Here is a 15,411-nt window from a genome sequence, read left to right on the forward strand (position 1 = left end):
AGAGTAGTCTCCGCACCATGGCGGGTCCTGTCAGCTTGCGAGAGCTTCTGATGGGCGCTTCAGCCTGGACAGGCGCTGAAAGTCCCGAGGGGTCCCCTACCGAGGGCGGTAGCAGCGCAGCTGGCGGACCAGAGCCTCCTTGGCGGGAGGATGAGATCTGCGTGGTGGGAATCTTCGGCAAGACGGCTCTGCGCCTGAATTCCGAGAAGTTTTCACTTGTGAACACGGTTTGCGACCGACAAGTCTTTCCCCTCTTTCGCCAGGAAGATCCTGGAGACTCGGGACCTGGAATCAGGACCGAGGCTGGGGCCGTCGGGGAGGCTGGTGGAGCCGGGGACCCTGGGGCAGGTGCCGGTTCCGGGGATCCAGTTCGGGGAGGTGTAGCTGCCGCGGAAGGGAATCGAACTGAGCCAGGTTCCCAAGACTACAGCCTCCTGCAAGCCTATTACAACCAGGAAAGCAAAGTTCTGTATCTTCTTCTTACTTCCATCTGTGACAATTCCCAGCTTCTGCGGGCTTGCCGGGCCCTTCAGAGCGGAGAAGCGGGAGGCGGCCTCTCTTTACCTCATGCAGAAGCGCACGAGTTCTGGAAGCATCAAGAGAAATTGCAGTGCCTCAGTCTACTTTACCTTTTCTCCGTCTGTCATATCCTGCTTCTGGTCCATCCCACTTGTTCCTTTGACATCACTTATGATCGAGTATTCAGAGCCCTAGATGGACTGCGACAGAAAGTACTGCCCCTCCTCAAAACAGCCATTAAGGATTGTCCAGTTGGCAAAGACTGGAAGCTAAACTGCCGACCTTGCCCACCTAGACTCCTTTTCCTCTTTCAACTCAATGGAGCACTCAAGGTGGAACCCCCTCGGAACCAAGACCCAGCTCATCCAGACAAGCCCAAGAAGCATTCTCCCAAAAGGCGACTGCAGCATGCCTTGGAGGACCAGATCTATAGAATCTTCCGGAAGAGTCGTGTCTTGACTAATCAGAGTATCAACTGTCTCTTTACTGTGCCTGCCAATCAAGCGTTTGTGTATATAGTGCCTGGAAGCCAGGAGGAGGACCCAGTAGGCATGTTGCTGGACCAACTTAGAAGTCATTGTACTGTGAAGGACCCTGAATCTTTGCTGGTCCCTGCACCCCTTTCTGGGTCCAGGCGATACCAGGTGATGAGGCAGCAGAGCCGACAACAGCTTTCTTTCCACATTGACACCAGCAGTTCCAGTTCTTCAGGGCAGCTAGTGGATTTCACTCTTCGGGAATTCCTATGGCAGCATGTAGAACTCGTCCTAAGCAAGAAAGGTTTTGATGACAGTGTGGGCAGAAACCCACAGCCTTCCCATTTTGAACTTCCTACTTATCAGAAGTGGATCTCAGCAGCTTCAAAACTATATGAAGTAGCTATTGATGGGAAAGAGGAGGACCTGGGATCTCCCACTGGGGAGCTAACATCTAAAATTTTAAGCAGTATTAAAGTCTTGGAAGGGTTTTTGGATATTGACACAAAATTCTCAGAGAACCGGTGCCAAAAAGCTTTACCCATGGCCCATAGTGCTTACCAGTCAAATTTGCCTCATAACTACACAATGACTGTCCATAAGAACCAGCTTGCCCAGGCTCTTCGAGTGTATAGTCAACATGCTAGGGGTCCAGCCTTTCACAAATATGCCATGCAGTTGCATGAGGACTGCTACAAGTTTTGGAGCAATGGCCATCAGCTCTGTGAGGAGAGGAGTTTAACTGATCAACACTGTGTGCATAAATTTCATTCACTACCTAAATCAGGTAGCTAAAATTTTCTCAGCATTTTGAGATCAAAACTTGGAACTGTGTGTTTATTCTTGTTTTAAGAGAGTTTGTTCACTCTGTATTGACATTTTAAAAAGACAGCCCTACAGAAATTTAGGTACATCAGATATGAGTTTGTTCTGCTGCTGTGAAAAGAAAAATCATTTATGACTACTAGTTGTTTTCTTGTGTTTTAAGAATGAGCCCTAGGGAGTTAGTAAATGAGGACTACTAAATACCAAATAAATAACAAAGTTTCAGGAATTTCATATTAACATTTTTATTTTGGAGTTTTTGTTTAACTAAAATGAATATAGTCACTATGGTGATAAAATCTCCTTAGAAACCCTAAAGCTTTAGATTAAGAAATGTGTATGATTTCCTGTATTTTTGCCTGCTTCTTCTATTAGGTGTGTTTGGTCAAGTTTTTGTGTTTTTGGTGTTTTGGGTTTTTTTTTTTTTTTTCCTTCTTCTTCTTCTTTCATTTCCAAAGAACTATTTGGAGAAATTTGGGGGTAAGATACAGTTGTATGCCAAGTATTTGTCTCTGAATTGTGTGTTTAAAATTAATAGTGACTTATATTTTCCAGGAGAAAAGCCAGAGGCTGATAGAAATCCTCCTGTGCTATATCACAACAGTCGAGCTCGATCCACTGGTGCATGTAACTGTGGAAGGAAACAAGCACCTCGAGATGATCCCTTTGATATCAAGGCAGCTAACTATGACTTTTATCAGGTACGCTCCACATTTTTTTCTTCTTTCTCTTCCCTCTCTTTTGCTAACTACCATCTGAGTAAAAAAATATATTTTCAGAAGCAAAATATCTAGAAAAGTAAATGTGACTTACAGTGTTCTTTATATGTATCTATTTGCTTACCCATTAGCTGTTGAGCTTGCTTTTTAGAGTGAAAAATGTGTTGTTTTCCATGAAAAGGTCATAGGATTTTTTTTTTTTTTCCTTCCTTCATAGCTTCTGGAAGAAAAATGTTGTGGAAAACTGGATCATATCAATTTCCCAGTATTTGAACCAAGTACTCCAGATCCTGCTCCTGCCAAAAACGAGTCATCTCCTGCCCCTCCAGATGCAGATGCCGATAAACTTAAAGAAAAGGAGCCTCAAACCCAAGGCGAGAGCACAAGCTTGAGTTTAGCTTTGAGTTTAGGCCAATCCACAGATAGTTTAGGTACTTATCCAGCTGATCCACAAGCTGGAGGAGACAATCCAGAAGTTCATGGTCAAGGAGAAGTAAAAACTGAGAAGAGACCAAACTTGGTTGATCGACAGGCATCCACAGTTGAATATCTCCCAGGCATGTTACATTCAAATTGCCCCAAAGGTCTCCTACCCAAATTCTCCAGCTGGTCTTTGGTTAAACTAGGTCCCGCTAAATCTTATAATTTTCATACTGGTTTGGACCAACAGGGCTTCATTCCAGGAACAAACTATCTTATGCCTTGGGACATTGTCATCAGGACTAGAGCTGAAGACGAAGGAGACTTAGACACAAATTCTTGGCCTGCTCCAAATAAAGCTATTCCTGGAAAGAGAAGTGCAGTTGTAATGGGAAGAGGGAGACGGCGAGATGACATAGCTCGAGCATTTGTGGGCTTTGAATATGAAGACTCTCGAGGTCGGAGGTTTATGTGCTCGGGACCTGACAAAGTAATGAAAGTTATGGGAAGTGGGCCCAAGGAATCAGCTTTAAAAGCCCTGAATAGTGATATGCCCTTATATATCCTGTCATCATCTCAGGGCAGAGGGCTAAAACCACATTATGCTCAACTTATGAGGCTTTTTGTTGTGGTTCCTGATGCTCCTTTGCAGATAATACTCATGCCTCAGGTAAGAAATACAACCCTTTTTGGCCTCACACAAACAAAAGTGCTGATGCTTGTTTTGATTGTTTGAAAAAAGAACAGGGTATCAAACTAATTAAATGGGTCTTGGAGTTCCCTCGTAGTGCAGCTAGTTTAGGATCCAGTGTGGTCACAGCAGTGGCTTTGGTTGCCACTGTGACGTGGGTTGGATCACTAGCCTGGGGACTTCCTTGGGTGTGGCCAAAGAAAAAAAAAGATCTTAATTTTATTTTATTTTATTATTTGTCTTTTTTTTTTTTTAGGGCCACACCCATGGCATATGGAAGTTCCCAAGCTAGGGGTCAAATTGAAGCTGCAGCTGCTGGCCTATGCCACAGCCACAGCAACTCGGGATCTGAGCCACATCTATGACTCACACCACGGCTCATGGCAACACTGGATCCTTTTGTCTTTTGTTGTTGTTGTTGTTGTTGTTGTTATTGTTGCTATTTCTTGGGCCGCTCCGCAGCATATGGAGGTTCCCAGGCTAGGGGTTGAATCGGAGCTGTAGCCACTGGCCTACGCCAGAGCCACAGCAACGCGGGATCCGAGCCGCGTCTGCAACCTACACCACAGCTCACGGCAACGCCGGATCGTTAACCCACTGAGCAAGGGCAGGGATCGAACCCGCAACCTCATGGTTCCTAGTCGGATTCGTTAACCACTGCGCCACGACGGGAACTCCAACACTGGATCCTTAACCCAGTGTTGAGACCCTGAACAAGGCCAGGGATTGAACCCACATCCTCATGGATACTAACTGGGTTCATTGGTGACCCACAATGGGAACTCTTAATTTTAACTACCTCTTATACCTAATATTCTATTTCTTGAAAAATAAATTGGAGGTGTGTTAATCAGGTCACATTATCAATTCACATCATTTGGTTAGAGGAAGAACCTGAAGTTCAAGATCTGTAGAGTGGCTCAGTGGATTAAGGATCCAGCATTGTGACTGCAGTGGTTTGGGTCTCTGCCGTGGTGCAGGTTCAGTCCCTGGCCCAGGAACTTTCACATGCCAGGGGTGCAGCCAAAAAGAAAAAGAAAAACAAAATCTGTAGAGGGAGTTTCATCATGGCTCAGTGGAACCAAATCTGACTGGCATCCATGAGGATGCAGGTTCAATCCCTGGCTTCGCTCAGTGGGTTAAGGATCCAGTGTTGCCGTGAGCTGTGGTGTGGGTCACAGATTCGGTTCATATCCCACATTGCTATGGCTGTGGTGTAGGCCAGCAGCTGCAGCTCTGATTTGACCCCCTAGCCTGGGAACCTCCATATCTCCATATGCCACAGGTGCAGCCCTCAAAAAGACAAAAACAAAAACGAACAAAAAACCAAAAAACTGTAGTAAATCAGGATGATATTTGAGATTACTTAATGTAATATCAAATATGATTGGAGTGGTTTTGTGCTCTTTGAACTTATCCTTTGCTTAGGCATTTATCGTTCAGGTGTTTCTTACTGGAAAAAAAAAAATGTTAAAATGATTACATAACCTGTGTTTTCCAGGTTCAACCAGGCCCACCACCATGTCCAGTATTCTACCCGGAAAAACAAGAAATCACTCTCCCATCCGATGGCCTCTGGGTTTTGAGATTTCCTTATGCCTATGTGACTGAGAGAGGACCTTGTTTCCCTCCAAAGGAGAACGTGCAATTGATGAGTTACAAGGTGCTCCGTGGGGTTCTTAAAGCAATAACACAATGAATGCTTTCCAGCTAATACAGTCCTAAGCTTGAGCTGGTTTTTAGTTTTGGTGTGTAGGGATATTTTTTGGTACGTGATACTGTGTTTTCTTGAACCCCAAATGTGTTTTTGTTACAGGAGTTCAGTATTTGGACAGTCATTGTTTCACTATTTCATGATATTGTTGATATTTATTGTAAATAGGGGTACAACTTCCTAATAAACATTACTTCTTCTAGAAAAGGACATAAAATATGTGATTGACACCTCTGTTTTCTCTTGTTTCTGTTTCATTGTCCGTAATAAAATGTATTTCTGGTATAGCCGAATGTCATATGATGTTGAGCCAGAGCTTTGTTTTTGCTAATATGATGTCTTAGCTGGGATTTTCCTTAAGATAGTGCTCCTGAAATTATCTTGAAATCAAGATGATCCAGGAGTTCCTGTTATGCCTCAGGGGGTTAAGAATCTGAGTAGTAGCCATGAGGATGCAGGTTCGATCCCTGGCCTCACTCAGTGGGTTAAAGGATCTGGCATTGGAGTTTCCACTGTGACACAATGGAATCAGTGCCACTGTGCCCAGATTGGTATTGCTGCAGCTGTGGTGTAGGCTGGCAGCTGCAGCTCCAATTTAACCCCTAGTCTGGGAACTTCCTAGACAGATGTGGCCATTAAAACAAACAAAAAAAAGATGATCCAGTAGGTTATCTGGTAATGGCAAAAAAAAATGTCTGTTATTTGGTTTACAGTTCTGCTACCTGAGTTAGATTGTTTTCTTCTTACCATTTTATTTTTGGACTGTTGAAATACCATATATATGAACTCCTAAGTGATTCCAATTTTATCAATTCATATCCATTTTAACTTTCACCAGCATCAACATGATGGCACTGATATATTACTAATTAAGTAAGTATGCAGAATAAGTTAATATACCAAAATTCTAGTGTAATTGATTATAGTTTCCTAGACACATTGGTTTTGAAATGCTAAGCAAATAGAAATTGAGATTTTTGTCTTAGTGTATATGAAATGTAGTATCTATTTAACACATCTTGCTGCCAGCTTAAAACAGTTACTTAGGTTTCAATTTTAAAATATATAGACAGTAGTTCTTGGAGGTCCCATTGTGGCTCAGAGTGTTAAGAACCCAACTAGTATCCATGAGGACCCAGGTTCAATCCCAGGCCTTGCTCCATGGGTTAAGAATCCAGAGTTGCTGCAAGCTGGGGGTAGATCACAGACACAGCGTGGATCCTGCACGCTATGGCTGTGGTGTAGGTCAGCAGCCACAGCTCCTGGGGACTTCCATATGCCGCAGGTATGGCCTTAAAAAGAAAAAAATAAAATCTAAAGAGAGGAGTTCCTGTTGTGGAGCAATGGGATCAAAGTGTTTCTGCAGCACCAAGATGCAGATTTGAACCCCAGCCAGGCACAGTGAATTAAAGGATCCAGCATTGCCACAGCTGCAGTGTAGGTAGCAATTACAGCTTAGATCTGTTCCCTGGCCTGGGAACTCCATATGCTGTGGCCAAAATAAAATGAAATAAAATCTATAGAGAGAAACACATAATTGGAAACCAATTTAAAACTATAAATTAGGTGTGTTTTTTTCTTCTTTTAGTTGGGTTCTTAACCTGATGAGCCACAACAGGAACTCCTAATTAGGTGTATTTTTATACCTATTCCATTGTAGTTTAATTAGGAGAAGAATCTGAACCAATATGAACATTATTATTACATTCTTCTTTCATTCCATCCTTATTTTTTATCCTTTTCCTTTTTATCTATTATTCCTTTATATTAGTTTTAAAAATCACAATTACTTTTGTATTAGGCGTGGTTCTTGTCTGTTGCATTTGGGAAACATAGCTAGATTGTTCTGTAGGACATGTATTAATAGTTTTGTTTTGGAGTTCCCATTGTGACTCAGTGGTTAACAAATCTGACTAGGAACCATGAGGTTGCTGGTTCAATCTCTGGCCTTGCTCGGTGGGTTAAGGATCCAGCATTGCCGTGAGCTGTGGTGTAGGTCGCAGACGCAGCTCAGATCCTGAGTTGCTGTGGCTCTGGCCTAGGCTGGCGGCTACAGCTCTGATTTGACCCCTAGCCTGGGAACTTCCATATGCTGCATGGGTGCCACCCTAAAAAGACAAAATAAAATAAAAATTGTAGGAAGTAAATAATATTTTATTTTTGAGTGCTTTTTTTTTCTTCTTTAGCCAACTTATAGCACATGGAGTTCCCAGCCAGAGCTTGGATCAAGCCACAGTCCTGACCTAAGCTGCAATTGTGGCAATGCCAGGTCCTTGACCCACTGTGCTGGGCTGGGGATTGAACCTGCTTCCCAGCATTCTCAAGATGCCACCAATCCTGTTGTGCCACAGTGAGAACTCCATGCCTACTATTCATAGGACTAGTATGGTAAATCTTATGAAGTATCTAATTTTTTATTTTTTTTTTATTTATTTATTTAAAAAAATTTTTTTAGGAGTTCCTGTTGTGACACAGTGGAAACAAATCCAACTAGGAACCGTAAGGTTGTGGGTTCGATCCCTGGCCTCACTCAGTGGGTTAAGGATCTGGTTTTGCTGTGAACTGTGGTGTAGGTTACAGATGTGGCTCAAACCTGTCATTGTTGTGGCTGTGGTATAGGCCAGCAGCTGTAGCTCTGATTAGACCCCTAGCCTGGGAACCTCCATATGCTGCGGGTGCAGCCCCAAAAAGATTATTTTAGTGCCACACCCGCGGCATATGGAGGTTCCCAGGCTAGGGGTCAAATCAGATCTGTAGCTGCTGGCCTATACCACAACCTCAGCAACTCAGGATCCAAGCCTCGTCTTCAACCTACACTACAGCTCAGGACAACACTGGGTCCTTAACCTGTATCTAATTTTTTAAGATGACTTTGCATGTTGGTTTATTTAGAGTCACTTTCCCCTGCACTAACCTATGAGGCAGCTGTAGCACTGCTGGATATACTGTGCCAGGCCAAGGATCAAACCTTCATCCTGGCACTGCAGAGATGGCACCGATCCCATTGTGCCACAGTGGGAACTCCAAGAGCATAAATCTTGATTCTTTCTAAAACTATTGAAACTAGATAGATAGACAGATAGACAGACAGACAGAGATACAGATATAGATAGATATATGTGTGTGCGTGTTTCTTTTTTGGCCACCCCGTGGCATGTGGAGCTCCCAGGCCAGGGATCAGATCGGACCTGTAGTCATGACCTAAGCTGCAGCTGTGGCAACACCAGGTCCTTAACCCACTAGGGATTGTACCCAGGTCCCAGCGCTGTCAAGATGCTGCCGATCCCATTGCACCACAGTGGGAGCTTCTGAATCATATATTTTTATTCCCTCTCTTGTTACATATTTTTTTCATGTATAAAATTGTACTATACCAGTAGATTCAAGCCAAAAAGAATTGACTCCACCACTTAAGAAACCTGACTATTTAATCCTTGAGTGTTATTTTCCTGAAAATGGTAATAATTATTATTTCTCACAAAGGGTGGTTATGAGGATTGAGGTGAATACATAAATCTCCCACTAGAGGGACACATAGATAAATTCTTGATAATAATTACAATTTATCTTAAATTTACTTTTTTTTTTTTTTTTTTTTTGTCTTTTCTAGGGCCGCACTCAAGGCATATGGAGGTTCCTAGGCTAGGGGTCTAATCAGAGCTGTAGCTGCTGGCCTATACACAGCCACAGCAACGCGAGATCTGAGCAGCATCTGTGACCTACACCACAGCTCATGGCAACACCGGATCCTTAACCCACTAAGCAAGGCCAGGGATCAAACCTGAAACCTCATGCTTCCTAGTCAGATTCGTTAACCACTGCGCTATAATGAGAACTCCTTAAATTTACTTTTTAGAGTATCCCGTAAATCTTATAGCTCAGGAGTCTTTGTTCGTTTTAGTCCTACCTTTTATACTCAGGTAAACAGTGCCTTGTACACGTATCTGTGGGTAAGCACTATGACATACAGCATGTTTGTTAACTTGGTTTGTATCTTTCCTTTTGCATCTTTCTGTGGTCTTTTTAAAACTGGGTTTAGTTTTTGTTATTTAGTCTATGCTTTATATAAAACAGCATAATTTTGCACAAATGCCAGCTAATAGTTTGATTGTTTTTAAATTTTAATACTCTTTTTTGCTTTTTTAGGAATGTACCTGCAGCATATAGAGGTTCCCAGGCTAGGGGTCTAATTGGAGCTACAGCTGCTGGCCTGCAGCACAGCCATAGTAATGCCAGATCCTTAACTTACTGAGTGAGGCCAGGGATCAAGCATGTGTCCTCATGTTTACTAGTCAGATTCGTTTTCCTCTGAGCAATGACAGAGACTCCTAATTTTAATACTCTTAATAATGTTTATTGGCCTAAGTTGGCACAGCAGCTCATTAGGTTGATGTCTGGAGATAATTTGTTTTATGTCTTAACACTGTGTATTAATTTGTTAATGAGCCCGACTAGTATCCATGAGGATGCAGGTTTACTCCCTGGCCTCACTCAGTGGGTTAAGGATCCACTGTTGCCATGAGCTCTAAAAAGCAAAAACGGGGGGGGGGGGGGCAAGACTATTTTCCAATCTTTCATTTTTCAGAAGATCAATACTGTCTTCTCCAACTCCTTGAATAAAAATTGGTGACATTGTGCATAGGCTTGAGAAAACTACTTAACCTCTCTGGATATCAGTTTTCTCTTTACAGTGAAACAGGCCAGTGATTTCTGATACTCTTTCAACATTTTCGCCCTACGATAATTGATTGCTTATGCTGACTTCCTTTTTTAGTTTAAATAATGTCTATTAAATTTGGAGGTCTCTTGTAAATTTCCCTCAAAATATGGCCTTCATCTTGGAAGACATCTCTCATCACATTGATGCAATTTTTTAAAAAATTCCCAGGCTAGGAGTTCCCATCATGGCTCAGTGGTTAACGAATCCAACTGGGAACCATGAGGCTGTGGGTTCGATCCCTGGTCTTGCTCAGTGGGTTAGGGATCTGGTGTTGCTGTAAGCTGTGGTGTAGGTTGCAGACGTGGCTTGGATACCGCGTTGCTGTGGCTCTGGCGTAGGCTGGCAGCTACAGCTCCGATTCGACCCCTAGCCGGGGAACCTCTATATGCTGCAGGAGCGGCCCAAGAAACAGCAAAAAGACAAAGAAATAAAATAAAATAAAAAATTCCCAGGCTAGGAGTCAAATCAGAGCTGCAGCTGCTGGCCTACACCACAGCCACAGCAATGCTGGATCATTAACCCACTGAGCAAGGCCAGGGATCAAACCCGAATCCTCATGGACAGTAGCCGAGTTCGTTACCACTGAGCCACGACAGGAATTCCTTTCTGCTACTTTTTAAAATCTAATGAAGGCCCTTGTTTTCAAGAATCCTCAAAATTTTATTTAATCCTCCTAGAGGAAGGTAGAATCTTTGATAAGTCATTAACAGAATGTGAGAGTTGGAAGCTCTCATTTAGTAAAAAAATAAATTAATAAATAAATTTTACAGATGAGGAAAAAAGAAAGAAATTCGCTTTAGGCCAGAATCAAGAATTGCATGATTTTCCTTCTTTTTTTCTTTTTTCCAGCATTTTAGGGCCACACCTAAGGCATATGGAGGTTCCCAGGCTAGGGGTCGAATCCGAGCTATAGCTGCCAGCCTACACCACAGCCACAGCAATGCAGGATCGGAGCCAAGTGTGTGACCTATACAGAGCTCACAGAAACGCAGGATCCTTAACGAACCAGGAATCGAACCTGCCAACCTCATGGTTTCTAGTCAGATTCCGTTCTGTGACCCACGACAGGAATTCCCTAGAATCATATGATATTTAAACAGTCACTCTGCATTATATTTCTGTAGGAGACCCGTAGTTCTGGTCAAATGTTCACCCTCAGCCTGTGGCTAATTCGTTTGCACTTAAATGTGGCTCTTAGAATTGTAGTAGTTTGGTTTGTGAGGGATGAGTTTCCAGTCTTAGCAAGACTTTTACGTGATAGCCTGTAAGTCTGTTAACGTTTCCTTTTTTTTTTTTTTATTTATTTATTTTGTCTTTTTGCCATTTCCTGGGCCGCTCCCGCGGCATATGGAGGTTCCCAAGCTAGAGGTCTAATCGGAGCTGTAGCCGCCAGCCTACGCCAGAGCCACAGCAACGCAGGATCTGAGCCGCGTCTGCGACCTACGCCACAGCTCACCGGATTGTTAACTCACTGAGCAAGGGCAGGGATCGAACCCACAACCTCATGGTTCCTAGTCGGATTCGCTAACCTCTGCGCCACGACGGGAACTCCCTCGTTTCCTTATTTTAAAGGGACCTGTAAGTCAACAAATATTTGACTGCGTACCTATACAAGGCATGAGGTTTGCATTTTCACAGTGAAATGAGAGAGGAAAGGAGCTGTCCCTCAAAGACCTGACTGATAAACTAGGACCTTTTATGGTATATGTGACAGAAGGGAAAGTTCTCGCTTGGCTGAACAAATGAATGGGTACATGTTTTAGTAAGCTCCAAGTCCTCCATCGGTAACAGTTCTTTGCAATTTCTCGAGTAGGGGCTAAAGATGGGCCCTGGTATCTTCCCTTTCTGATTTGGACTTTCTAATTATGTCAGGCCTTCCTGAAGGCGATCCTTGAATAGCCTTTCCTGTCGGAGTGACAGCGGAGGTACCGGCAGGTTTCCAAGCTTTCCCCTCCTTTTGGAGCGCTGAGAGTCCTATCACAATGCTGAGGGACAATCGCTCGCTTCGGGACCTCCGCAGGCTCTTACCCAGCAGCGGAGCGCGCTTGCGTGCCGGAGCCCCTTTGTTGCTCGGCTGCCGGGGTCGGATGCGCCTGCGTAGTGAGCCGGCGCCGACAAGTGCGCTGCACCACCGGCACCGGCTGGGGGCGAGCAGACCTCGAGCAGCTACCGCCGCCGCCGCAGCCGTTGCGACGGTCTCAGCCGAGTTCAGAGGGCCAGGAGGTGGGAGACTTCCCACACGGTGGCTGAGATGTCGTCCTCCGCGGCTTTTTATCTTCTCTCTACCCTGGGAGGGTACTTGGTCACCTCCTTCTTGTTGCTCAAATACCCGACCTTGCTGCACCAGAGAAAGAAGCAGCGATTCCTCAGTAAACACATCTCTCACCGCGGAGGTGAGAGGGGTCCCCAGAACCCGATGGCGGAGGTGGGGGGAGGCTTCTTTTTCCGGCTGGAGCTGAGGGTCCTCCGCAAAAGGCAGGCGCGTGGAGATACGTGAGAGTTCGAGGAAGGATGGGCGTGTGTGGGTAGTGGGCTCCGCCGGAGGTGAAGGCACTGCGAAGGGGAAGACGTCTGAAGGAAGCAAGGAGTCTTGAGACAGAGCCAATAGAGGGATCTCTCGAGTGCCGCGATGTCAGGGGTTCTCACAAAGAGGAAGGACCAGGGTGAAAATGAAGGGTAGATGGAGCGGATGGAAGATGATCACAAGGTCTCTTCCTAGTAGCGAGGCACAAAGGTGGGAGCGTCGGGCCGAGCCGGGGGTACCCCGCCGGGGGAAACCGGGAGCAGATAGCTTCCAGACAGCCAGTGATGGGGCGAACTGCTTCCAGGGCTGAGAACTGCGTGAACCTGGAGCTTGCTGCTGCCCAGGCATCTGCAGTCCTTGGGGGGGCCGGTCTCAATTCCACCCCTCCGCCCCAAGCATGGTAGTTGAGAAGAGGGGAAACTGAGTCCCTGATCCGGGGTCACTTCCCAAGGTCACAATTAGAGCTCGGGCTGGACAGGGATAGGAACTGGAAAGTCCTGATTCCCCAGGCTCCGAACCTCGTACCTGTTTTTATTTTCTTTTTTTCCCCAACCCTACCTTGCACCCCGGCAGTGACACCTGGATTTTCAAAAGAAAAAGAAAAATTAGTTTATGACAGGACAGTATTGTTTGAAGAAAACAAAGAAGTTTCTTTTGGAACTGTGTCTTGCCAAAAGGAGCCTAGATAGTGTACCCTCTAATTTCCCAAGCAGTAGGCCAAATCTTTGCCTCTTCATTATTGTGTAATAATGTGTCTTTATTTCATTTTAAGCATGCTGTATAAAATGTTGTGAAATTGAATTATTTCAATCAGTTTTAGCTGTTCTTTCAAGATGACTTACTAGGTTAAAATTGCTTAGAATTTACAGTCTAATACTTGAAATGGTAAATTCTAGTTTACAGGCTACAACTTGATTTAGTTACATGACTCCTTTTCTAATAAGAATTGGTCAGAATAAGGTTTTACGTATCACATAAGTACATTAGCATTTTTCTTTATAATCTGTTTAGTTTTATCAGACACAGTACTAAAGAATGACTTGAGTATGCTGTATGCTGTCTCCCACTTTTTTTTTTTTTTTTTTTTTTAGCTTTTTAGGGCCACACCCACGGCATGTGGAGGTTAGGCTAGGGGTCAAATCCGAGCTGTAGCCGCTGGCCTATACCACAGCCACAGCAACATGGGATCCAAGCACGTCTGCAGCCTACACCACAGCTCACGGCAGTGCTGGATCCTTAACCCACTGAGTGAGGCCAGGGATCGAACCTGCAACTTCATGGTTCCTGGTAGGATTGTTTCCACTCTACCACAACGGGAACTCCACTGTTTACCACTCTTGAAAAGCATCAGTGGTTTTAATGGATCTATCACCAGCTAAATGCCATGCTATTTCTTACTTGGTTTATCTGTATTTTAATAGATTCAAAATTAAACTGTAGGATGAGTATGACAACTAATGTGCCTTCAACTGCTAAAGCCGAAAACCAAATTTTAGTGTTTGAGTTGTTGCCATAGAAATGATTTTCAGTGGTTGTAGTCCTATTCTTGAGATAGGAAGGAAAACAAAAACAAAACTAGATCCTCTAAAAACCTATCTAAACCACCCTTCGGGGTAATCTAGATTTTATTTTAGAAGAAATAATCTTGTTAACTCTGCAGACTTGAAATCCGTTTACCTATAGTAAGTTCCTGTGTTGGTTTAATAGCTTTTGTTGAGGATGCCACCAAGTAATACAGTTGAATCCAGAGTGATAGAGGATGTGTTTACTAAAAAACACTTTGTAGCTCAAGATACGAAGTTTCTGGAAAATAATAGAGTAGCAAGAAGTCAGCTCATTGCTTACTTTTTTCTCTAGGGCACTGATAACAGCAATCTGTCTTATTTGTGCATATCTCTCCATGCATATCACTGACATTTAGGCTAATTCTTTTTTTCCCTAACTCCACATTCATTCAGGTAAACCAGATATATGACCTTTCCAAGATTGAAATATTGATCATCATATGTGTATAAAGTATATACACACTTGAATGGCTGTAACTTGAATTTTTTTTTTTTTTTAGTGAGGCAATTAGGTGATTATTTAAAGAGAGAAGAGAAGTGCAGAGAAAATACAGAAAACAGGAGGGGTTGGGAGTGGAAAGGGAGAGATAAAGACACAGACAGTAAGAAGTTCCCGGCAGGGCGCAGTGGTTAACGAATCCGACTAGGAACCATGAGGTTTTGGGTTCGATCCCTGCCTGGCCTTGCTCAGTGGGTTAAGGATCCGGCGTTGCCCTGAGCTGTGGTGTAGTTTGCAGACATGGCTCGGATCCCGCCTTGCTGTGGCTCTGGCGTAGGCAGGCAGCTACAGCAGGCAGCTACAGCTCCGATTCAACCCCTAGCCTGGGAACCTACATATGCTGCGGGAAGCGGCCCTAGAAAAGGCAAAAAGACCAAAAAAAAAAAAAAAAAAAAAAAAAGACAGAGAAAGAGAGGAAGAGCTATAACTTGAAACTCTTAATGTGTGTGCTATATTATGTCTGCTATAAAAACATTATCACCTGAGTCAGATTCTGGACCTACCATTAGCTAATCTTGGGACTAAGCCTCAGTTTTAGTTTCCTTATCTCGAGATGAAGACCTTTTACCTTGTGCTCTTTGTTGGGTTGTTATGAGGATTAGTTATACAGAAAGAACTTTGGAAATTGTTTAGAAATATAAGCATGGATACAGGGAGTCACGTTCATATTTTGCAATGAAAACTTTGAGTTGAGTAAGAAGAAATGAGATCACCCTACACTTAATGTTTTCAAAGTTTT

At 43.8% G+C, this 15,411-nt stretch overlaps 2 protein-coding genes across 10 annotated transcripts in view; both read left to right on the plus strand.

The window, feature by feature from the left end:
* SMG8 (SMG8 nonsense mediated mRNA decay factor) lies at positions 1-5,662 on the plus strand. 8 transcript variants are annotated; one of them, XR_014821246.1, is made up of 4 exons: positions 1-1,782; positions 2,376-2,521; positions 2,757-4,194; positions 4,802-5,662. XR_014821246.1 is itself a non-coding variant. In XM_021082209.2 (4 exons), exons 1-4 carry the CDS (start codon positions 18-20, stop codon positions 5,347-5,349), a joined length of 2,982 nt encoding a protein of 993 aa, XP_020937868.2. In that variant the 5' UTR covers positions 1-17; the 3' UTR covers positions 5,350-5,662. The 8 variants fall into 8 exon arrangements, 1 of the variants encoding a protein (XP_020937868.2); XR_014821247.1 differs by having other exon boundaries at positions 2,757-4,100; positions 4,904-5,662; XR_014821248.1 differs by having other exon boundaries at positions 2,757-3,746; positions 4,871-5,662.
* A 6,571-nt stretch (positions 5,663-12,233) lies between these two features.
* Positions 12,234-15,411, plus strand: part of GDPD1 (glycerophosphodiester phosphodiesterase domain containing 1) — a 46,710-nt gene continuing 43,532 nt past the window's right edge. For both annotated transcript variants that reach the window (XR_014821263.1, XM_003358124.6), the window contains exon 1: positions 12,234-12,477. Coding sequence is in view for 1 of the 2 variants with exons in the window: in XM_003358124.6 (XP_003358172.4) it covers positions 12,336-12,477 (142 nt within the window). In the remaining variant the exon portion in view is untranslated. The remainder of the gene's footprint in view (positions 12,478-15,411) is intronic.

This window comes from Sus scrofa, chromosome 12 (assembly GCF_054392235.1).
Source record: "Sus scrofa isolate SSC_HxYL_T2T_F1_AM1 chromosome 12, Sscrofa_HxYL_maternal_Yorkshire_Landrace_v2.0, whole genome shotgun sequence".
NCBI classification, from domain to species: domain Eukaryota; kingdom Metazoa; phylum Chordata; class Mammalia; order Artiodactyla; family Suidae; genus Sus; species Sus scrofa.